General features: G+C 47.0%; 1 protein-coding gene across 2 annotated transcripts in view; it reads left to right on the forward strand.

Moving 5' to 3' along the window:
• THSD4 (thrombospondin type 1 domain containing 4) overlaps positions 1 to 25,215 on the forward strand; it is a 556,231-nt gene that overhangs the window by 104,388 nt on the left and 426,628 nt on the right. For both annotated transcript variants that reach the window (XM_045073490.1, XM_045073491.1), the window contains exons 5-6: positions 1,795 to 2,230; positions 14,645 to 14,747. In XM_045073490.1, coding sequence (XP_044929425.1) covers positions 1,795 to 2,230; positions 14,645 to 14,747 — 539 coding nt within the window. The remainder of the gene's footprint in view (positions 1 to 1,794; positions 2,231 to 14,644; positions 14,748 to 25,215) is intronic.

Raw genomic sequence — 25,215 nt, forward strand, 5'->3', positions numbered from 1 at the left:
TGCTTAGCTGGAGGCTGGAATTCTTGGTAGGTTTTCAGATCTTAAAAGGAAAAGACACACGCACACACGTACAGAAATTCTTTCCCTCGCCTTTACATGATGTCATTCATTTTACCTGGCCTGCCACAAGAAAGAAAAAGGCAAATTACATCCAAGCTATATATATTTTTAAGACTAACTTCTTAATTGCATCTCTTAAAGCAGCACGCTGGATCCCCCCTCATTAACAGAGTCCCAAGTGTTGCCAAGATTAATCGAGAAGTGCTTCAAGGCAAAATAAACACTGTAACATAGTTTAATTCAAAACCGTATCAGCTAAGAATGAAGGTGCAATTAGTGATAAAGATGTTAATAATTAGTTGTGGTCTGTTAAATTTTATATTCAGTGGTTACATAGGGTGAAGAAAGAATTTCCTCATGAGGACAGAAATTAATGTTTCACCTTGATTGCTGTTTTAATGTGCTTATTTTAATGGGGCCATCCTGTAGAAAACCCTTGGGCACATTTCCAATTTTACATAAATGTAGAATTAATTATTATGGAGGCATATAATTTTAAAGCTGGAATGACCTTCGTGGTCATTAGATCCAGCTCAGACATTTTCCAAAGAAGTAAGAAACGGTTTCTTCAGATCCTTCCACAGTATTGGAACCTTGCTCGCCAACTCGGACCAGTGATGGTGAAACCCTTCTCACAATCCCTGCAGAGAGAAATGCTTCCTCTAGCCTCAGAATTCCCACATTACCATGTGTAGCTGCTCTCAAGGCCCTTAACTCCCCTTGCGTTATGTCCTAGCTGCTTTCTGTTGTAAGGCTGGAGACTTGGGAACCGTATCTGAGTCACTTTTATGTTCTTGACCATTCCTAGCTCTGGGTTTTGTAAACAGTAGTCGCCCAATAAATTGACATGCAGTGTGGTGTGCTACTGCTGTTCTGTCCCATTCACCAGAGCTCACTGCATCCTCATGATGGTGGCTTGAGATCGGCCGTGGCAGAAACGATTATATCCGGGATGTAGATAAATGCCACAAACCAGGGCTTTCTCCCAGTCATTAAACATTCACCAGCACAGAAGAGTTTATGTGATTTTTCTAAGGCCTCACAAGACAACAGGTCTTGACAAAGTGTAAAGATGATGCCAACACGAAGATGCCAGTTCCCCTGCCGTTCGGCTTGGGTTGCCTCAGGAGTGATGGAGAGCCAACCGTTCGACCTCCTCTGGTTTCTTCGGGATTAAGTGTGACCCAGTGCAAGTCAGGCCTCAGGGCTGCATTCGGGTGTGGTCGCTTAGCTAAATTCCACTTACCTGGAAAAGCTATTTGGGCATGAATGGTAATGGAAACCGGCCTGAAGTCTCAGGCACTGTTGAGTGAGAAAAAAAACCCCACAGATTATTTTCAGAGAAAACAAATGAACAGGAAGTTACTGTGACCGAAATTACAATTACATCCTTATACTCCTCAAAAAACCTCCGTGGCTCCCAACAGCTTGCCAGCAGGCCCGAGAGCCCTCCGTCAGTCCCATGCTGACCACAGCGTACCATTCCAACCTCGTTTTCCACCACTCACGTCGCCCACCTTCATTCAACTTTCCAGCCTCCGTGGAGCCCCTCTGCGCCGGCTTCCATGATGTCCCCTTCTCCTGGGAGGCCTGCCCTCCCCCTCCCTGGTCTGCCACAGGCTCTCTCCCAGAGTTTCCATCCCTACCCAGTCCCCTCCGTCGTGACCACAGCGTCGGGGTTAACGGGGAACACCCTGTGACTCCCTTCATCTCTGTTTGTGTGTCTTTCTTCAGGAGCAGGACCCGCGGCCCCATCGGCCCTGGCAAGTACGGCTACGGTAAGGCCCCATACATCCTGCCGCTGCAGACGGACTCCGCACACTCACCGCAGAGGCTCCGGAGGCAGAGGCCTTCCAGGTCGCAGGGGGCATCGGGTCCCAGCCACGGCTACAGCCCGCCGGCCCACCGGGCTCCCCAGCATGGGCCTCTGTACCAGAGTGACGGGGGCCCCCGTTCTGGACTGCAGACCTCCGAGGCCTCCGTCTACCAGCTGCCATTGACCCATGACCCAGGCTTCCCCGCAGCTTCCAGTCTCTTCCATGGCCTGGAAAGCGGCAGCAGCCATGACCCAGGGGTCCCCAGGGCAGCACAGAGCTCCTCACAGCCCGCCCGGTCTGCAGCCATCTCCTGCATCGGGGCCTACCGACAGTACAAGCTGTGTAACACCAATGTGAGTACACACCGCCGCTCTGGGCCAGGCCCACTTCTGTCCCGCTTTCCGCTTTGCCATCACGCGGAAGACAGCGAGGACCCGGTCCTTTAGGCCCTGTTGATGCACCCCTGCATGTTCTCTCCCTCTCTCCTCTCTCCATGAGTTCTCCACGGACACTTCCCCTTTTCATAAGGTTGTGACTGACTTCTTGACAGTTGCTGTTGCTGCATATCACACAACCCCCCATCCTCAGGGACTTCCTGTCAACAATATTGATTTGTGCACAGGTCAGTGGGGCAAGTGCAGTCTGGTTACTTTACAGTCGAAGGTGGTGGTGCCCAAGACGTGGGAGTTGGGGGAGGTTTGACCAGCATCCGTAGGTTCCAGTCACTGTCTTACCATTCCAGGTGTGAGGACTTTGAGTGTTGTATGATGAAAAAGTCCAAGACTGAGTAACTTGCTGAAGATTCCATAGCAGATCAGTAGCAAAGCAAATTATAAATGGGAAGTACATAAGATGACCAAAAGTGTTTTTTCAAAAAAATATGTCAGTTTAAAGAGTATATCTCAAGGATAAAGGAATACGAGAATGTTCAAAGGTTAAATTTCCAAGTTGCTACATTTTTCATTAATAATTTAATCTGCTTTAATATTCTGTTACTGGGCAACAGGACAGCTGTTACATATTAGCTTCAATTTCCTCATTAAAAATATATTTCCTGCTATAGAGTCCATAGAAATGACTTAATTTGTGATTTTAATAATTCCTCTGAATGCCTGGCTTTTTAGCCTGTTCTTCCACTGACAGACTTCAGAATTATTAATTTTTGTAAAGCAGTAATTTTTCTAAAGCCATTACAAACCAGTCAACCATTAAGTCTTAATTAAACATCACTGCTTGTCTTGTAACTGCCCAAGGTGCCATGGAAGATGAAAGAGAAGTTGTACTATCTGTCTTGTAGAATCCTTAGGAGGATCAAATGAGGTGATGTTAAGACAGGGCTTTATAAATCAGAAAGAAATACTTGTGTCCATAATCATACATTGTTCTTGTTCTTGAAATCTTTACTACCCTCTTAAGGATCCTTAAGATTCAGGGGCATATGGAGGGCTCATTCACTAAGCATCTGACTCTTGATTTCAGCTCAGGTTGTGATCTTAGGGTCATGATCTCAGGGTTGAGGGCTCAAGCCCTGTGACTTCGAGATGGGCTCCACACTGGACCTGGAGTCTGCTTAGGATTTTCTCTCTTAAAACTTTTTAAAATAAAAATCTTTAAAAAAGTAAATGAGATGAATTCATCTCACATGCAGAACGCCTCCTCCCATTGACTACTATGTTTCTTAATTTTCAAAACCACATAAATCATAAAGCAAAAGAAAAAGAGAGAGGGCACTTGGCACACATGTGATGTCTACTTAGTAGTTCTGTCACTTCACCTCCATTTTTCAAGGACGCACATTTTGCGAGGCCTGTGCTGCCGAGAGCAGAGTCACCTCTCTCCATGCAGACATTGTGGCTTCTCTGGGTGCTGGAATAACTCCACTACTAAGGACATTGACTTGCAAATAACCTCAGGAAATTCTTGTGAATTTATGATACCTGGCAATAGTAACACCTTCAACCCAGGACAGAGATGTGAATGTTGACAAAGGTTTATGTAGCTTCAGTTCCCGTTTCTTGTGTGTAACATTTCACACGGTGTCCTCCCCAGTGCTCCCCATCATCCCGAGTCTCATCCTACTGACCCTTATGGAGAGATGCTATTCCTTAGAGGTCCCGTGACTGCCTGTCTTCTTTTTATAAGCCCAAGGCTTCTTGGCTCTTGGGCCATCCCCTGTCCCTCATTAAAATTCCCTGTGTTAAGGTCCTTAAGACCTCTCCTAGGTTTGATGATTTACTGGGAGGATTCATAGCTATGATTTATTACAGTGAAAGGGCACAGAGCAAGATCAGCAAAGAGAAAGGTGCATGGGGCAAAGTCTTGAGGAAACCAGGCACATAGTTCCTGTCTTCTCCTAGTGGAGTCGCACAGGATGTGCTTGTTCCCCCAGCCCGGAGTTGTGACAATGGGCGTGAAGTGTCATCTACAAGGGAAGCTCGTTTGAGACTCGGTGCCCAGGGTTTTTATTGGGGGCTGGCCGCATAGGTGCCCTCTGCCTGCCACATACCAAAATTCCAGACTCCTAGGAGGAAAGCAGGTGTTGAGCATAAACTATATTGCTAAAGCAAATGGTTTGGGCATAGTGAGTCACTCTTATTCCCTCAGGGAATGATGGAAACCCTTCTGAAATCCAAGTTCCCAGATGCCAACCAAGGACCGATCTTGCAGGCAGGCCTTTCTGAAGAGAGCTGTTTCGTCCTGCCGTGTGGGGTCTTCCTTGCACACCTCCTGTGTGGACCCATGTGCTCTGGCACCTTAGCGTGGGTGACCTTATGTGGACATGTATGTTACCCACCCCACCCCCCACCAGTGGGCAACAGGACGAGGGAGCATGAATCTCCAAACTGTGTTAGTCTTCCTACTCCAGGACGAAAGAGATGAAGGGAATATAGGTTATCACTTAGATCCTCTCCAAAGATTAAAAAGGAATATGTGCCTTTAGAGATCTCTCCAGTTCCCATCTGGGAGAAGAGAAAGAAAGGAAGGTGGGCCAGGATGGCTTGGAAACGTCCCATGATTTCAGAACTTCACTCCTTAAACTGAGTGCCCAGTAGATCCCCCCAAATTCTCGACTGCCCCCACAGTAGAGGCCTGAGTTGTGTTATATACTGTAATGCATAGAAGGGGTGGCATGAATTAGGGGAAATAGTTTGGCAGGCTTCCAGATCCGGGAACAGTATCTCGTCACTGCTCACACTCCTTCCTTCAAGACCCTTGTGGTCCTGGGGCAGAGAGGTGTCCAGGACAAGCAGCCTGGACATCACTGCCCTTGGCGCTGGAGCACTTGGGGAGGGGGAGGAACTCTGGGAGCAGAGCAGGAGGCCATGCTGGGTTGGGGAAGACTGCGCTGAAGAGGGAGCAGTAGAGCTGGGCTCCTGAGGATGGTGGGAAGAGACAAAAGGGCATTTGGGGGCAAAAGAAACAGCTTAGTCAAGGGCAGGGAGGTAGGGTTGTGCCAGAGCCTTAAGATACCGTGACACCTGCCAGGTCGCAGGGTCCCTCCTTTTCTCCCCTCTGGCCTCCTATCCACTTTAAATAACCACAGTTTTAGTGGGCATCTTGTTCTATAACATCTCAAAACCTGGAGATTTCACGTGGGCCTTGCTTGACTTCCATACATGAGATGGATGCATGAGAAACTTTTAGAAACACAGTGCAGAGTCAGAAGCGAGCTCATTAACTGATGTAATTGGAGGTTAGGCCGCAGGGCGTCTGAAATAGTGGGCTTGGGAGCCGGCTGTGCCAGCCGGGAGCCCCAGCTTCCTTGGGCGAGGCGCTTCCCATCTGGGACGCGGAGGAATACCACCTGTTCCGCAGTGTGGACTGGGCACACGGGAAGCTGACAACGCAGGAAAATAACGGCGTTCAAGCCTGGAGAAGTCAGCAAGGCTTGCCTGCCTCTCCGGAGCCTGGACGGGAGCTGAGTCTTGCCATGGCATTTTCTAGAGTGCTCAGTCACGGAACTGTGGTGGAGGTGGTCAGACTTGCTCAGATCCCCCTTCGGTCCCGTGGATCAGCTGGGGTTCAGAACCCTTTCCCTTCACCGGGCAATAAAACACGACTGCTGGGGCACCTGGGGGGCTCAGTCGGTTAAGGGTCTGTCTTCAGCTTGGGTCTCAATCCAGGGTCCTGGGATGGAGTCCCAGCTTCGCACTTACTGCTCCTTGGGGAGCCTGCTTCCCCCTCTCCCTCTACCATTCCCCCTGCCTGTGTGTGCTCTCTCTCTCTCTCTCTGTCAAATAAATAAAGAAAATCTAAAAAAAAAAAAAAACCAAAACAAAACATGATTGCTGAGAGCCCCAACATGTCAAGTGTAATGTAGCTTCCGCGCAGTCACTGTTGGGTCAGGTGTAAAGTGATGGAAAGTGAAACTACAGATAAGTTCCTGCCAGTAAATGCTTAACGCCCTCAAATGTGCATGTTTCATGTGAAGCTCTACCTTGTGATGTCATCTGGGAATTTTAAGCATCTGGTGTGTTTTCAGGATTGCTTGACTCCTAAGATAACCTCTATGAAATACTAGAAAATAAATAATAAATGCAGTCCCGATGATCTCTGCCTGTAGACTTTAAAGATAAGGAAGGGGTTTTTTTGTTCTTTTTTTTTCTTTCTTTGCTTACTTTTTATGTGCGGAAGTTAAGGTGACAAGCCCCAGTACAACTAGAGACTCTTAGGGTCTTTTGGAGCAGACCCCAACCTTTGACATCTACTGGTACAACACGTCAGGTCACTCGTAGGGGTTCTTGGAGTCCATAAACACAGCGTTGACATCAGTGGCGGGGTCAGGTGTTAGGCTGTAGGTCAGGGACACTGAAATGAGAACACACTCTGGCTCCCAGTCCAGCAGGAGAGGCTCAAAAAAGGTCATGACAAGCAAGCCTAGGACACAGGCACCACCGGCCTTGCTGGGAGGCACTTTGCAGTCCCCCGGCTGCGGAAATGAGCCTGGCTGGGCCTCCTGGAGAAGTGCAGGGGGAGTGACAGGGGCTCCCAGAGGGGCTGAGGAACAAGAAGGGCGCTCTCAGGAGACCTCTCGGTGGATCCAGATGTTTTTCCTATGGGCGGAGACTTCCCTGGCAAGTACGCGGGGAGGTCTCTGTGGTTTTTTCCCCAGCCCTGCACTTTCTCAGCTGTGGCGAAAGAGAATGAGTGCTCGAGGAACCAAGTAAATAGGTTTCTTCTTCGTGGAAGTTCGTGGAAGGCCCAGAGTTGGAAGCAACAGACCTGGAGTCTTGATGAGGGTGCCATGGGGGAAGGAGAAAAGCAAACCGCCGGCCCTCCGGTGCCAGAGGGATGGAGTTAAGATCGTTCTACTCACTGTTTCTGGGGTTTTATGTTATTATTTGCTAAATACAAGACTCGTGGAGGTCGAGGTGTTTCTTTCCCCACTTTGTTCTCTTAAGCAGTCGGAATTCAGGCTTTCTCCCTCGGGGACACTGACTCTGGCTCCTTCTGGTGAAAGGGGGCTGGAGTGAGTCAGCGGGTGCAGGGCGGGAACGGGGTTACAACTGTAATGGGCTTCACTGCCAAAGGAGACGTGATCCCGAGTTTAGACAGAGTGCACTTAACGTGATGGGGAAAAACCCCTGGGGCTAAAAGCAGCTTTTAGCAAACACTGATGTGATGAGCTCTGGTATCAGTGATTCTCCAGTAAATTTCCCTGGAGTGGGACCGGCTTCAGAGAACGGGTTTGTCCGTGTGGAGTTGTTTCTGTCTCCACGTATGTGAAAATGAAGGGAAGATGTTGGACAAATCTCAAATACAGCTTAGCTCTCTTGAGGCAGGTTCTACTTCAACCCCATTTCTAGTCTCCTGTTGAACAAAAGATGAGTTGACAACCTCCTGACTGTTCTTTAAGGAGGAACTTCGCAAATGGACCAGGTCAAGAATCCAGGCGGGAAGGTGTGAAACTTACCAGGGAACTGTGGGGCAATCACGGGGTGGACAGTCCATCTACTGGGGGCTCGATGTAAGTTTCTGTTATCGTCAGTTTATCACCAGCCTCCTTATCTGGGAAATATGTGCAGGTGTCAGCGCTTTTTTGCATCGATTTCTGCTTTCCATCTTCTCGGACCACTTGGAATTTCCTATAGAAAGTTCTCTTACTTTTTCTTATTCTGTCAGTGACCTTTTATAAATATGGCATGTGAATATATGCGAACGTATAAATGGTAAAGATGTTTCTTTATGTGTACAATATTTATGGGTTTCATATAAACATTGTTCATATATTCGAAAGATACACATGGGAGTCACACACACACATACATACATGAGTTGTTCCCGATCGTCACTTCTGATCATTATAAAAAGTAATGCAAATGGTAAGATACCAGCGTGGCAGAGAGAGCTATATCCCAGCCCCTCTCCCTAGATGTAAGCGCAATCACTCATTTTTAAATTTTTAGTTCCTAGGGTCATTCTCTCCATATCTCTAATAGCAAACTAATATCTTTGCTTCTCGATACATCAACTTCAAATTTTCTCCATTAGCTCCTTACTCCAAAATACGAAGAAATGACCCCATTTCCTCCCACTGCAGATCCCTACTAGCTATGTTTTTATTTTCTATTTTACTTTAAATTACATATAGTGTGTTAACAATTTTTATTTTCTGGATTCATCCGCGTTCAGGAGGACTCCTTGTTTTGCAAGATTGGAAATGTCGTGCCCAAGAATTGCCAAATTCTTCTCATTGCATTACACGTTTTGGCTGATGTATTTTCCTCCACTTGGCCTCTGAAATCCCTGCCAGAGACTATAATGAGGGGTTCTCCATATCCTCCATAGTCAGTCCCAATACCTGATGCATAGTCATAGGGGCACAGTGAATATTTGCCTTTAGGGAATTTCTCCTCCTGTCCCAGCAGATGGCAAAGGGTCAGGAGGCCACTCTGACTAATGTGATCCCTGAAGTAGGAAGTAGAGGGAAGGAGAAGTCTTAAATGTTTTAAAAAGTTTACATTTGGCCCTATGCTTTCTGATTAGTTAGAAGACAGAGGTTCTTGTTTAGGTCCTCTTACAGGCGTAGAGATAGAAAAATCTAAGGAGGGAGAAATAAGCACTCCTGGGATAGGCCTAGATTTGTATGAACGTTTTTCCAGAGTACCTCAAAATACATGGTTTTCCTGGGTGAACAGTTGGGGTTAGTCATTCTAGTATCCACTGGGTCTTTGATGGGCATATTGAATGAGAGAAGCACCTTTCTCTAGGAGAACATTATGAACTTAGATGAAGAAAAAAAGGTGTTTGAGAATGAAGAAAACCTTGGGATTTTGGAGGGATTTTTGCCTTGTGTTTTGTTTAAAACCTTGACCTGACTCTTACTGACTGTCCAAAGAACGCTGGAAGTGGTAGCAGGTGGCAAGAGTGTTTTTGCGAGGTTGAATTTGTTCCAAGTGACTTGAGAAAGCAGATATGAAATGTATTTGAAAAATGTGCTGGATAATTTCTAAGCAATGTTGATCCATGGTTGTATTATTCTGCAGCTGGAAACCCAAACCCCTTTTTCCAGCTGGGGAAGGGAGAGGGGAATGTTTACTCAGAACACCTATCTGTCAGCCACTTGAAGCTTCTGGAACTGCCGGAATCATCTTTGATGTCCACTTAGATTCCAGCTCAGCTGACATATCCTGAGCATTATTATGAGCTAGAAATTTTTTTTTAAAGATTTTTATTTATTTATTTGACAGACAGAGATCTCAAGTAGCAGAGAGGCAGGCAAAGAGAAAGGAGGAAGCAGCCTCCCTGCTTGAGCAGAGAGCCTAATGCGGACCTCGATCCCAGGACTCTGAGATCACGACCTGAGCCGAAGGCAGAGGCTTTAACCCACTGAGCCACCCAGGCGCCCCCAGCTAGAAATTTTAATGTATTACTAAGTCAAACTTCACAAAATAATCCTGCGGGATGAGAGTGCCTCGGGGCTTGCTACTAGCCTGCAGGAATTTGGGTTTAGAGAAATGAAGTGCTTTGCCCAAGGCCACCGAGACACCTTCCCCTGGCCGTGCAGGGTTGTTAACTACATCACATGTTGTAGGCTGGTCACTGGTCTTTTCATTGAATCCAGAGCAATGCAAAGGATAAAAACAATTCCTGTCTGACCCAGGAAGACTGCAAGGTCATGTTCCTTGGTGCCGCCTTCATTGGGGATGACACCCTTTGGTCCACTGAGGAAATGAAAGTAATTAATTATCAAGAGGTAGGTATGCGATCACCAAGAGTGGCCTCTTGAGCCATGTCATCTCAGATCAACTGGGGTCTCTAGGAACATAGCCCGAGTTTCCATAACACTCTTTGTAACTCGTAGCAACCCGAAACAATTGTCGAGATGGAACTTTGGATAGGGTCTCAAGTGCTTTATGAGGATTTTCAGCTCATTATATTAAAGTCCGTCTTCATTCCTTTTCCCATAAGAGACCAGTGGAAACATTGCTGCCTCTTTTGGGTGAAAGGAAGTCATTTGAAGGGAGGTTATCTCCCAGACACATTACAAGACAATGAAGCTCCGGTCTTTCCTAGCCCCATTCTGCATGGACTTGATCTCTATCCTCCCGGCTTTTTCCCTGTCCCACTTTTCTGGCCTGAAGGTTACAGGAATCTACGTCCATGGAAAGGATTAGTGTCTACAGGAAATCTGCCCAAAGCCAACTCACAGTGTAAACTAGACACAGTCACCGATAAGATGTGGGTGACTCAGTCCATGGTATCAGGAAACAGCCCACTTAAAATGTAACAAATGTAAAATGATCTGTAACCTGGAAGTTTGAACTTCAGAGAGTCTGTGAAAATGAGAGGAGATCGTATACAGATAATAGTATGGCAAGTACAAACAGATGTAACCCACAGAAGACGTGAAGCCGAATTTCCCTGGCCCTGCTTGGTCCTCAGTACACAACTGCATGATCTTTACAGCCGAGGCCCCTCCACCAGGCCTCAGAGGCTGAAACCGACCTCGGCCGCTAGGACCTCTCGGGCAAGGAGTTAAGGTCCCCTTGTCTGAGGACCCATGCCAGATTCATTTTGCTGTCCTCCATTCTCGAGGGGCACCGTGGTGGTTACTGGCATGGGTTCAGGGTCCAAAGTGTGTGGGTTCCGATCCTGATCATTTATCAGCCCATGACTTTGGGCAGCTCCTTCAGCTTTCTGCTGCTTTGGCTTCCTCATCTGTAAAATGGGTATAATAGTTGTGGTGAGGCTGGGGTAGCGTGCCCGGCATTTAGTAACTGCTCAGTACAAGTGAGCTGTTCTTAACATCCTCACTGGCCCAGGCTTCTGCCTGCATCACCCTTACTATAATTTTATCTTAGGAACTCATGTCCACATTTGAGCCCTGTGAGTCTCGCATTTCTCCGGCCTGGGCTCGCTCCTACCTGCTGAGCGGCCCCTCATGTGGCATCCTGTGAGTCCTTGGGGGGGAACACACAGGGCGAGGCCAGGGCTCCCGGTCATCTCCAGCGGCATCTGCCCACGCTCAGCATGTGCTGGGTATCACAGGCAACCTGCTGGGCCCACCTGCCTTTGGGTGACTGGAGGTAGATTTGCTGCCTCAGTGCCTGACGCCCCACTGTGGGTCTGATGCCACATGAAGTCCCCCAACCCCCGCCTCAGGAGGTAACTGGGCCAGGCTCACATAAAAAGAACTTGTTAGTGACCTGGGGCAGGGTACCCTGGATGATCCCTCACAGGTGACTGGTTGACTTGGCAGATGTGTATGGTCAGAGTGAGAGCCTTAGTGGGGCATTAAGATATACCCTAAGATTATAAACTACGAGCGCACGTAAAGCTGGCAAAGGGCCGGAGTGTTTGGAAGGGCTCAGTAATGATCCACTTTTGTTACATAAATATTACATATTTATTGCAGAAAAATGAGACAATGCAATACACCAAAAGCTTTCTTTTCTTTGTGGAAAGAGAAAAAAATCTGTAACCCACCTTCCAGAGATAATGCTTTTAACCTTTCTTTCTCTATGGGTGTGCATGTGCACACACACACAATCATTTAGCACTTTTTTTTTTTTCACTTAATGGGTTGTAGACTACTTTATGTGTCATGAAATATACATTTCTATCATCAAGTACTGAGCATTTCAAAATGATTCTACAGATACTTTGGTTCGTGGTCCAGCCTCTTGGCATATTTTTGCTGGTGGAAGAGAAAGGGGTTAAGCAGACTGGCTGAGTTTTTGCGGTCTGTGGCTTCCAATTCTGATAACTGTCCCCAGACAAATTAAGGGTGGCTTCTGGCTGGAGCCTCATGGCAGAGCAACTTGGCTTTCCAGAGGTGTGGTTATCTGAGGAATAGGACATGTGCCCGCTTGTTCTGGTCTGTTTCCATTATGAAAAAAAAAATGCAACTGAGTAGCTAATCTCTAGTTTCTGATTAGGGCCAGAGTGGGTGGTCAGTGCTCTGGGCTCAGTCCCTCTGTAACTGTGACCTCTGGTGACCTGTGCCACTTCTCCAGGCCCCTGTGTCTTCATCTGTAGAGTAAATGGTTGGATTTGATGGTCACTCTTCTAACACTGTGATTGCGTGTTAACTAATTCCGAGTAAGAATGAGGCTGAGGTGTGGCCTTTGGTTGCTGCTGCGGTCCAGTGCCAGCCGGCTGGGCCATAATCATTGAGGGAGTTCTTCAAGAATATATTCCTGGACCCTTTCCCTCCCCTAACACTGGGGTAAGGCCTGGGAATGTGCATTTTAGAAGATTTGATTGATTGATTGATTGATTTTTATGAGAAAGAGAGAGTTGGGAGGGGAGCAGAGGGAGGAGGAGAGAATCTCAAGCAGACTGCACTCAGCGCAGAGCCCGACTCGGGGCTCGATCGCACGACCCCGAGATCATGACGTGAGCTGAAATGAAGAGTCAGATGCTTCACCGACTGAACCACCCAGGCAACCAAGAGAATCTGTATTTTCAACAAACCACTTGGCGATTCTTTCTCTTTGCCGGGACAGTGACTTCTCCTGAGCCACCAGCTGATCACATCCTCATTGAGCTCTGGTTCTGACCTAAGAGTTGTCAAAAACATCTTGATGCCAAATCCTTCATGGAGACGGCTGGTGTTGCCAGACGCCTGCATGGTTCTGGCTTGGGCGCCGCCATCGTCCTGGCTTCCGGAGGAGACAGCCTTGCCCAGCCTGTTGGCTTCTGACTGATGGTCGGAGCTCAGCCCACCCTGACCGTCCACCGGGCCCTTCTCTCCCCACCAGTTTCTAGCACATTCTCTTTCCGTAGCTTCCTGCTGCATATGGTTCGGTTCAGGCTGTGGCAGGGCCATGACCACCCAGCAGCCTTACCCGACTGACCTTTATCAAACAAGAGATGCTTTTCCTTCCACCACCTTTTTTTTTTTTTTTAAGATTTTATTTATTTATTTGACTGAGAGAGAGATCACAAGTAGGCAGAGAGGCAGGGGGGCAGGCAGAGAGGCAGTGGGGGAAGCAGGCTCCCCGCTAAGCAGAGAGCCCTATGCAGGGCTCAATCCCAGGGTGAGATCATGACCTAAGCTGAAAGCAGAGGCTTTACCCACTGAGCCACCCAGGTGCCCCTGCTTCCACCTGGTTTTATTCCTCCTCTTGTTCCCTCCTCTTGAAAAGACCTGATGTTTCTGATACATACCGTAGATTTCTTTATAAATCCTTCAGGACTTGGTGTAACCTGATTAGCAGTTTATTCCAGAGACTTCTTATACACAGGGTTATTAATATTTAAGGGACCAGGTTCCTTTTTCTCTGATTATTAAGACATGCATGCACACAGGCGCGGGCACGCGTATGCACGCATACCCCACACTTAAGTAAGAGTATATGTAGGATTTAAGAAGGTAGATCATGCTTTATTCATGATTTGCATTAGAGATTCTGGTATTATTTTTATATTTCATATTTATTTATTTCATGTCATACTTTGCTCATATTTATCATTTATAGATAAGAAAGAAACTACAGGGAACTGGATATTTTCTTAGAGTAATCTAGTATATCAGAATTACCTGGGTAGTTTAATAAAATACAGATTCCTGGACCTCTTCCCAGACTTACTGACTGATGATCCTTGGGGGGAGGAACCCAAGACTTTGCATTTCCCGTGAGATTTCTGGGTGATTATTTTGCATTCTAAAGGTGGGAGCTGTGGCGTTAGATGGTGGAGAGAATTTAGACAAGTTGGGCAGCGTGGTGGCCACCAGACCACTGAGCCTTAACTCCAGCTTCTGCCCTCCCTGGCTGTGTGGGTTCCTCTGTGCCTCAGTTTGCTCATTGGTGAAAAATCTGCAAAACTATCCGATTGGCCTCATGGGTCACCCTGAGGATTAAATGCATTAGCAAGTGTACTGTGTTCAAAGCAGTTCCTGCACATGGTGAGGATTCTGTACATGCTTGCTGTGAATCTGATCCCATGTCCAGAAATGGCACGAACAAAGTCAAACAGATGGAAATGGATGGCCTTGGCGGGGGGAAGGGAGGCAAGCAGACAAATTTGTCAGAAACAGAAGGTTTTAGTTACTGGTTTTCAAATGACGGTGCAAAAGCTTAACCTGGGGAGCTTGTTAAAATTTTAGTGTTCTTCCAAAGATTCTGATGTAGTAAACTTGGAAGGAAGCCTTGAGATCTGCATTTTAAATTTTTGATGCAGGTGATCTGCACGGTTTCAGAAATGCTGCTTTTGATAGAGGAGGATTGACATTTCAAGCTGGAGAGGTCTTCTGGGATGGGCCTGGGGCTCTGAGAAGACGCAGACACTAACTGCACATTTAAAACCTGTTTTATTAGGTGTGTCCAGAAAGCAGTAGAAGCATCCGGGAAGTCCAGTGTGCGTCCTACAACAACAAGCCCTTCATGGGCCGGTTCTATGAATGGGAGCCGTTTGCAGAAGGTAAGCCTAGACCCAGCTCTGCCCAGAAGAATTATTCTCGTCTCTTCCCCAGCCCTGTTCCCTTCTGCCTGATGCTGGAGGAATTGGTGTGATCCTGATTCGACCGGTAATAGATAGCAAAGTAGGGCCCCGGGACACAGGAGAGCCTGCCAGGCAGGTTAGCTCAGAGGACCCTTGGGCCATCTGTCAGAGAGATGAGGCATTGATAGAAAAAAAAAGCATCTGAGGCTGACTGGGTGTTGAGGGGGAGGGACAAACGGCATTTTAGGAACTGGGGCGAGCGAGAGGTTCAAACCAAGGTTGTGAGGATTGAGTGGGGGCAGTTGCCCTTTTCCTTGGTTCCTGCTCTAAGCTTGTGTGGTGACTTCAGAGGATGTGTAGTGTTGTAGAGTTGCCAGTTGTTTGGAGTTTGTGTGTATGGGGGGTGGTGGTTCACACTGCTCTTTCCAAAGCTGAAATGCCATAAGCAGGCATTGTCCTTGGTACCAAGTTTCCTGCTGTTTCAAAATGGCGGCAGGTCTGATTTTTTGACAGAATTCGGTAATACTGCTCTGGATCCCAGAGTCACTTTTCTTAGTTGAAACTGAGGAGATAACCTGCCTTTCAGATTGAGAAGTGTTAAATTCTGGGAGATTCCTTTCATCACAGAGAAGGTGGGCTCCAAAGAGGTGAAGGGTCAACCAAAACTTGTGGGCTTAAATACCGGCAGCTAAGTTGGCCAGAAGGGGAGAGTCCAGCCACCCTCAGTGTCCACTGTTGGCTGAAGGCAGTGACCAGGACTGCTGGTATTGTCCAAAACCCAGAGTGCACAGCCCTGCCGCCATGTCCGCGAGCTGGAGACATTGTCCTGGGAGAGGGCTTCATTAGTGATTTCATCACAAAGTCAATGCCCAGGGACGCCAAACTGTGGGAAGTCGTGTGTTGGTGGGAACCCTGGGAGACGACGGAAGCATTGATATCTGCTCTGAAGTTGGTTGCAAAATGGTTTTTGTCTGTGCATTTTCTTCAGAGGAGAATCTGTTCCCTTCTCAAGGATTCTCAAAGGTGTCCCATGACCTCAGAACTGTTAAGAACTGACCTGACTTAAAAATTGGGGTTACCAGATCTGAACAGGATGGAAGAAGAGATGAAACATAGTCAGTTGGATGCAAATGTGAGATTGGCTGGGAGGCTAGAGGGCAGACTCAGAGAGGATACCTGGGGTGAGGTTTTGATGCCGTGAATCAGAGCTTGGCGGTGGCCCTTTGATTCCGTCCTGAAAACCATTGTGTTAAATGCAAGCTGCTGTCCTGATTTGGATCCCGGAGCAGGGAAAGGCATGAGTGGGATGCCTGCTGAAAGATGCACTAAGTATAGGGTTATGTCAACAGTACCATAACTGCTGTGAATGTTTTAGTTTTTATAAGGGTACCATAGTTTCACAGGATATTAACGTTAGGGGAAGCGGGGTGAAGAGCATTCGGGAACTCTCAGTACTATCTTTGCAACCATTCTAGAAGTCTAAAATGACTCAGAAAGAAAACATGTTTTAAAAGGCATCGTGCTCCCAGTTTGCTCGATCTTATATGCATTCTGATGAAGGTAACATCTAAGACTTGCTTTCTATGGGTGACTAGGAGTGCCCCGGATTGAAACAGTGTGCTTCTTGGAACCTCAGAATGTGTCCCTTTCTGGAGACAGGGTTGCTGCAGGTGGAAGGTGTTGTGGTCCTGCCAGAGTAGGGGGGGCTCTTAATTGAATATGACTGGTGATCTTACAAGAAGAAAGGACACAGACTTCAAGGGAGATTGCCAAGTGACAATGAAGGGAGAGATTGGAGTAATAGGTCCACGAACCAAGTAATACCAAGGATTGCCAGCAACCACCAGAAATTACAAGAGGCAAGAAAGGATCCCGGCGTACAGCCAACACCTTGCCTTTGGACTTCTAGCCTCTAGAACTAGATTTCTGAGACTTTATTTATGTTGTTTTTAGCCACCAAGTTTGTGGTATTTTGTCATGCAGCCCTAGGAAACTCCTAGAAAGAGGAAAGAACTAGGTTCTGGATTGATTGAGGTCTGCCCACACATGAAGATCAGAAAGTGGGGGTGGTCCGAGCAGTAGCAGGGGATGTCCGGAGAAGTGAGGCACCATTTACAGTGAGTAAGCCTCTGATGGATCCGGGTCTACCCAAGTCTGTGGTTCTCCGTCCTAGCGGCTCCTTAGAATCATCAAGGAGCCTTCCAGAAATATCGACATCTGGGCCCCACTCCCAGAGATTGTGATTTGATGGGTCTAGGTTGCCCCTGGGGCATCAGGATTTTTCTAAAGATCCCAGATATTTCTAATGGGTAGCTGGGGTCAAGAACCTCTAATCCCAGGGGAAGGCAGGACCCCATAAAGGGTGGTGGCTCTAGCCTAAATTAAGAGACCAAATTGCGGTGGTGTTTATAAACTGCAAGATATATTGTGTTGGAACAACAACGGAAGTCCTCAGTGAACATTTGGAGATGAAGTTACCCAGGCCTTTGTCTGAGCCACACCCTTGCTTTACTGTGGGTCTTGGGTAATAGCTGCTTTATTGGGATTACCTGGGAGGAAGAGCAAATTCTTCCAGCAGGGGGATGTCTACTCGATTGTTTTGCCTGGAGCTGAAGCACCTGGCCAGACCAAGGCTGCATCGTTTGGGCTGGTCATCAGCCAGCCATGGCTGTCCAAGGCCCCCAGCTCCTGTCAGGCCCTCATAGATTTGGGTCTGGTCTCCAAAGCCCTGTGTATTGCCAAGAACTCTTCTGCGGAAGTATTCATGTATTGCAGCTATGTTCTGTGCATGTCCGCTGTTGTCTGGTTTACATTTGATTCTGCCTCTTTTGCTCTTTGGTTTGCCTTGATTTGGGCTGGACTTGAAGTGTGAGGCCTGTGAGATTTTTTTTTTTAACACTTACCTTAACATATATAGACAGAAAGAATGGGTTGATAGTATCATAGTAAGCTCCTTCTACTGATCACTTAATTTCAACAGTTATCCACTCATAGCCAATCTTTTCTATATATACGCCACCCTGTCTTCCCGACCCAGATTTTGGGGAACTATTTGGATTCACATCATGTGGCACTGTTCCTTGGTAGATAGAGTAATTAGAAGTCTTGGTTGTGAGTGACAGAAACCCAGTGGAAAGTGGGGATTGGGACACAGAAAAACAGATACAAAAAACGTTACATACCTCGTGATCATAGGCCATAAGATTTCTTTTTTCTTTTAGTAACATATGATGTATTATTTGTTTCAGGGGTACCGATCTGTAATTCATCAGTCTTACACAATTCACAGCACTCACCATAACACATACCCTCCACAGTGTCCATCACCCAGCCACCCTATCCCTCCCACCCCCTCCTTTCGATCAGCCCTCAGTTTGTTTCCTAAGATTAAGAGTCTCTTATGGTTTGTCTCCTTCTCTGGTTTCCTCTTGTTTCATTTTTCCCTCCCTTCCCCTATGATCCTCTGTCTTGGTGCTCAGATTCCTCATATCAGGGAGATCATATGACAGCTGTCTTTTCCATTTGACTTATTTCGCTAAGCATAATACCCTCTAGTTCCATCCACATCGTTGCAAATGGCAAGATTTCATTTCTTTTGATGGCTGCATAGTATTCCATTGTGTATATATACCACATCTTCTTTATCCATTCATCTGTTGATGGGCATCTAGGTTCTTTCCATAGTTTGGCTCTTGTGGACATTGCTGCTATAAACTTTCAGGTGCACATGCCCCTTCAGATCACTACATTTGTATTTTGGGGGTAAATACCCAGTACTACGATTGCTGGTAGCTCTATTTTTAACTTTTTGAGGAACCTCCACACTGTTTTCCAGAGTGGCTGCACCAGCTTGCATTCCCACCAACAGTGCAGGAGGCTTTCTCCACATCCTCACCAATACTTGTGCTCCTTTTCCTGACTTGTTAATTGTAGCCATTCTGACTGGTGTGACGTGGTATCTCACTGTGGTTTTGATTTGTACTTACCTGATGCTGAGTGATGTGGAGCTCTTTTTCATATAAGCTGTAAGATTTTGAGGACCAATAAGAATCGTGGTATTTTACAAAGTAAAGGAAATGCAAAATAACAGCAGATTAGAGAAATCAGCTACCATCTACAATGTGTTACTCTGTCTAGAAGATTCAGCATTCTTGGAAAATACTTACTGACATTAATATGTCTCAGGTGCTCGGGAGAGGAGCAGCCCGAGGTCCCTGATAATTGCATTTACTTTGACTTTGTTTCCATAGTTCTTTCTGCTGCTAAGATTGTTTTCTTGATTTCGTCCTTCTTCCTCTTAAATGACTCCCAGGCTGCCCTGCAGGAGGAGGACACTCTTAATGCTTCCGCAGGGGGCTCCAACTTCCCGTCTGGATGTTGCATTGGGTTCTTGGTTTTGTTTGGATGTCTACTGCTACCCGCATGTGCCTGCTTCGAGAAACAGCTGCACTCACTCAGTCCAATGCCACATAGAATAGGAAAAGCAGAGGACACTCTGATAAACACATTAATTTTACCACAGGCCCCGTCTTCAGCCTTTAATCACATTTCCTGGATATGGCGATCTCTCCTGAGATAACATCTCTACCCCTAGACCTAAGACTGTAGAGATGTGGCGTCAGAGTTAGGGTGCCCACGCATCCCTGTGTGCCCGGGACAACAAAGGTTTATGCCTGTTGCCCAGTCGCCGTTCACCCTCCAAACCATTTTGGACAATAAATTACGTGGCCAGCCCCGCTAGCATAGGCCGCATTAATAGGAAGACTCGTGCTTAGATGCGGACTGTGGGGAACACGGTACCGGTTTTCATGCTCAGGGCACTGGGGTTGGGCAGCACCAGAGGCCAGGGTTTGCCGGGTCACTGTGGACTCCCCAGCAGCAGGAGTCGGTCTTCATCTGTGAATGATGAACTCAACAGCGGGGAAATCTAAAAGCCAGAGGTGAGGAAGAGTTAGAAGCCGGAGGTTGCTGGCTGGTCATGAACAGGCCATGGTATTTGTCAGGATTTCCTGGGTTAGGTGGCAGCAACAAAGAACCCAGTCCCAATGACTTCTCGAAGCCAAGTTTGTCTGTTGCTTGTGCTGCGTGTGTAATGGGGTATGTGTGCTGCTCCTCCTAGGACCTCCAGGCTGGCAGAGGCTGCCTGTCCCCTTGTGCTCCCATAGAGGCGGGGACAGGGAGTATGTGAATCCCGCACGGATTCTCGAGGCTTCTGCCAGAAGCCATCCCTGTTGTTGCTGCTCCCATCTCATTGGCCAAAGCAAGTCACTTGTCATACTGAACTTCAAGGGTGGCGGAGGGGCCATCCCACTGTGTGTCCAGAGGAGGAGGAATGGACCCACCCTCATGACTAGCACAGGCAGAAAGCTGTGGTAGAATCCCCCAGATGCTTTCCTTAGACATCCAGGGGACTTGGATCAGGCTGCTTGCAAGACCAGGAGATTTTGTTCCAGGGAATATTAAAGGGGCCGCACAGCCTCCCATGGGCACAGGACCTGACTGAGCCTTTGAGTTCAAGTTCTTCCCCTTGAGTAAAGCTTGGAGGTGCAGAGATGGAATGTTGATGCCCAGGTGCCCAGCTGCCCAGCTGTGCCCCTGCTTCCTCCCCTGGCCCCGCAAACTGCCCTTTCATGGACACCACGTTCAGGCATGGAGCAAGGGCTCCCAGAGAGAAACACTCACACTGTTATCACAAGTGTGAGCATGAGATGGGAAGGCTTGGGACCAAGTCCCGCTGGACCCGGGGTGAGGACGCTCATGTTTTAATGAAGCAGCTTCATTCCCAGGCACTTGGCATGCTCACCCCACAGCCTAGGCCTCCTGCAGGGTCTCTTTTCACCATGAACCTTCCCAAGTGGACTGGACAGGCCTTCAGGAAACAAGAGAGTGTTTCAGTGTTGCCTTAACAAGATCCGTTCTCGGGCTCTCTTATACACCCTAGGGGAACTGGCAAGATGGGGCCATGTATATTTGGTGTATGCATATACACTGAGGACAAAGAGAAATCCCGAGGGCAATCTCCTTGTGGAAAAACAAAAAAACAAGGATTTTGGTTTTGTACGTGTTGAGTTTGAATGAATGGTAGCAGATACCAAGCAGAAAGTTGGGGATGAGATACTGATATTTAATGGTTGTTGACCTATATTTGAAGTCATTGGCCTTGGTGTGATCATTAAGGCCACCACAATGCATGAGACCTTCAAGAGAGTGTAGAATCATAAGGACAATGACATCAAGGAAGCAGCTTGGCAGTATGTCCACCTTAGGGAAGTACGGGTAAGAGGCTCAACTGTTAGAGTTGCCTAGGAAAGGCATCATATGCTCTGGTTTCATCTCCTCTATTAAGAAGTCTGCCATGCTTTGTAAGTTTCTCTTATTACATACACCACAATGAGGAACAAATGAGAAAGTAGGAACTGTTTGTCTTAATTGAGCACTTACTACATACCAGGCACAGTTGTAAGTGCTAGCTCATTTAATGTTCATGATAACCGTTCGAGGTGGATCCCGTTATCAGCCACAGAAGAAACAGAGTCATAAAGAGGTTAAATAACTTGCCAGAGTCACCCAGCTAAGCAAGGGAGAGAGCCATGTTCAAACCCCAGAGCCTGGCTATGGAATCTCTCCTATCAATGTGGATGGAAGCCAAGAGAAGGATTTGTACAGTGGTGAGCATTTAAGACCAGTCTTTAGGTACCTGTTTTCATGGCAAAAATCAACTGAGTAATTGAAGTTTAGTTTTTCTTAAGAAGCAAGATAGGAGAGAGAGAGAGAGCAAGAGAGAGCGCCAGTCAACACAACTGAACACTGCAAGAGGTCAAAGAGAGAATGAGAAGTGAGAAAATAAAACCACGATGGGCTGTTGGGAACACAACTGGGAATTTTAAAAAAATTACCATGAAAAAGTCATGTTGAGACTGTTTGCTAGTTTAAGGGGAGAGAGAAAGGTTTATTTAGAATTATTGAGAAACAAGGGTGTGTGCAGATGGAAAGAATGAAGCTATTGGAGAGGGATTTGGGGTTTAATAGAATGGTATCTATGAACCTCTCCTGTCCTAAAAGAAAAATAGGCATTTTCCTTTTCCCCTGCTGAAAGTATATTATTGTTTCTCTGCAAGGTATTATAATAAGAAAGCTTCTCCAGTGGTTAATAAAAATTCATTTATTCAAGAAAATGAAAGCAGTCATATGTCCATAAAAAAGATTTGTTTAAGAATGTTTATAGCAGCTGTTTTCGTAATAGCCCCAAAGCTGGAAACAACCCAGATATCCATCAACGGGACACTGAGTAAACAAACTGAAGTACATTCATAGAATGGAGTATTACTCAGCAGGAAAAAAGAACACCCTACTGAAATGTATAAATACCTGGATGAAACTCAGAAATACTAAATTGACCAAAATAAGCCAGATGCAAGAGTACATTCTGTCTGATTACATTTACATGATGTTCTAGAACAGGAAGAATTAGGCTGGGGTGATGGAAATCAGAACAGTGTTTGCCTGTGGGAGTGAGGAGGGGTCAGCTGGAGCGGGACATGATGGAAGTTTCTAGAATCAGGAGATGTTCCTTTCTCTCTCCCTCCCTCTCTCTTTTGCTTTTCTTATTCTTCCTGACTGTGGAGGAACAAGACAATTTTAGGGAGAATAGACATTTTTAGAATCATCTAAAATTTGTTGGGCCCGGAAAACCTCAGGTCCAGAAGCTAGGCATCTGTATTAGTTACTCTTCTTCTTTTGCAAGCAATAGGCACTGATTCTGATTAAGTCAAAACAAAAGGATTTTATTGGAAGAATATCCAGGAAGTCAGAGAAATCAGCAGGAAGTGTGCAGAACCAGGCTTGGTGAGGGACAGAAATTGAGGAAGTTCTGGGAGTCCAGGTGAACAGAATTGATGGTCTTCCTTTGCGTGCTACTGCTGCAGTGGATACGTTCCAACAGGTTTCTCCACCCAAGATTCAAAGCCCTGGAAACAAGAGCTCAGTTGGCTTGGTGTAAGCCACATGCCATCCCCTTGGCCTGAGGGGTGAAGGGGTGGGTCGCCTGATTGACATTCCCAAAAAGGAAATCCAGATGCTGAACTGTAAGAATGGGGGTGGGAGTGGATCCTGAATGGCCCCAGCCAAGGTCTGTAAGAGAAATTCGTGACAAGTCAGGGTACCCACCAGGCTGCCAACTCTGATTTCATCCATAGACTCACAGGGCTTCTTAATACCTTTGAGGGATTATTGGAATTGGAATATAACATATGGGTATCACTCTTTCATTCTTCTTGTGGTGTTCACATTTCTAGAGATTTCTGCAGGTAGGCCCCTTACGTATGCATGATCTATAACTGTGTGGGCCCCCCTTACTCCTGTACCTTCTGCCGTCATGATTCAAGTTGACCGGGGAGCATTTATACAGGGGCATGGGAGAGAGGCTGGGGTTCCGCGGTGCCCTTCCTACCCCACTGTGTCCAGTGTCGGGGATGGTTTCAGGGAGAAGTGAAGGGTTAGCAATGACTCTTCCCGCCACCCCCAGTCTCCACAGTCTGGGTCACTGGGCTAGGATTATGTGTGTGTGGAAAATGGCTACTCCTCGCGTCCATGCTGTGTTTCTCTCTCCCTCTCTCTCTCTCTCTTTCTTTCTGAAGAGTAGGGAGAATGTAGGAAGGGCGCACATAGGAATCATACTTCTCTGTTTGTCTTTCCCTGGGGAGTTAAAGATTTCGAAAAGGAAAGATTATTTGAGGGAGAACATTGTCCCTGCTGGAGGGTATTCCAGAAAGTGTAAATGATTCCTGTAAAAGCAGTTTCTTTCCTGGCACTTGAACTAGTGTCATTCTAAGTAATTAGTAAAGAAGAGCCTCAGGATATATTTCAACATCTAGTGAACAGATTCATCTCTTTAAGGATTTGCAACCTAGTGTGGAGTTTAACCCCATTGCAAAATATTAAATAAGGAGACTGAGTCCTGTTACTTCTCTCTTCCCCAAAGCTCAGTTTCCCATGGGGACTGCCTCCATCCCATAGTGTGGCTGGCCCGGGTGGGCGTGGTTGGGTGTCCCCGCAGTGTTCCCATTCTACAGATGCAGGAACTGAGTCCAAGGTATGGATGATCAGCGCTGAGCACAAAATAAAATGGAAGGATCAGATTAAATGAGAACTTACATAACCACAGCCTGCTGAGCTGGGAGCAGGGCATTGCTTCAGGGGCTCCGGATGAATTTCTCGCTCGGCTCTGTGTCGCCAAGTCTGGACAGGTTTGTTTCCTCTACAAACAAACAAATGTGTTTTTACGTCAAGACCACCAAGACTTCTCCAGGAAATCCTGGGACTCTGCCTTCATCCCTTGGGCCCCCTGAGCAGAGGGCTCTTAGTACAGATCAGTGGGGACATGACCCAAAGGAGCCATCGGGACACTTCGTGGCACCTTGCGCGGACATGGAGAAATTAGTCTTGGGCAGACATTGAGAGGTATTCAGAATAAGAGGGTTTAGAGCTAAAAAGTAAGCAGGGAGTATGCATTGTATACTTAAATTGCAAATTCAACCTGTCCTTTCTGTTATTTATCCAAAAATTCTCCCTTTATCTGCATAGGCCCTTCCCCCACAGCTATTAAACAGCAGCTGTACCTGTCCGTCTCTCTTTCTTCGAAATCCCAGTGGAACATTCCATGGATCAGTGGGCCTCATTTACAGAGGATTCAAGGAGAAATCTGTTGTGTCTCTGAGGTTGGGCGAGAAGAAGAGAGAGAGCGTGCAGCAGCATACTTTCACCCTGACTTCCTTCCCCGCCTCCTCACCCTGCCTACCCTACAACGCACTCTTGTGATGCCACCACTGTTTACCATGGGGTGCTATTATTACCTGACTACCCTTTGGAACCACACTGAATGAAAGGCCCAGTTTCCCCCTTCAGATATCTGAAAGCAGCCATCTTCGCCCCTGGGGCCTTGTTTGACCAGCCCAGTGAATTCTTCTTTCCTCCCCTGGAAGGCCTCTGGATTGGGGCATGCTGTTTGTTTATCAGTGTGGCTGTTCTCTTTGGAAGATAGTATGTGGGTCCCACCACGTGGTCTCCTAGCCTGTGCCAGCCCTGGCTGAGTGTAGCTGTGCTGTGCCCAACTCAGGAACGAGGGGTGTCGCAGGAGTCATTAGTGAGGTCTTGCACGGGGACAGGAGGGGAGAGGGTCACACGCAGACTGCCTTTTTGCTGTCTGCACCATTTTTCAGTCTTTCAGACTGCAACGACATAACCCTTTTCGTTGCTTGAAAATTTAGGATGAGTCCCCGTTCTTTACTGAGCAGAGATGAGATCCTTGAAGCCTTCATAAAGTTACCGAGCTTTGCATAAGGGTCGCTACAAATGCCTGTATAAAGCTTCTGTAATCAGGGAAATGATGCAAATAAATCTGATGGACGTCTGTCATTGTATGCTCTCTCTAAAATATGTTCACATTGAA

The sequence above is a fragment of the Mustela putorius genome, unplaced genomic scaffold (genome assembly GCF_011764305.1).
Source record: "Mustela putorius furo isolate JIRA1106 unplaced genomic scaffold, ASM1176430v1.1 tig00537243_pilon_pilon_pilon, whole genome shotgun sequence".
NCBI lineage: Eukaryota > Metazoa > Chordata > Mammalia > Carnivora > Mustelidae > Mustela > Mustela putorius.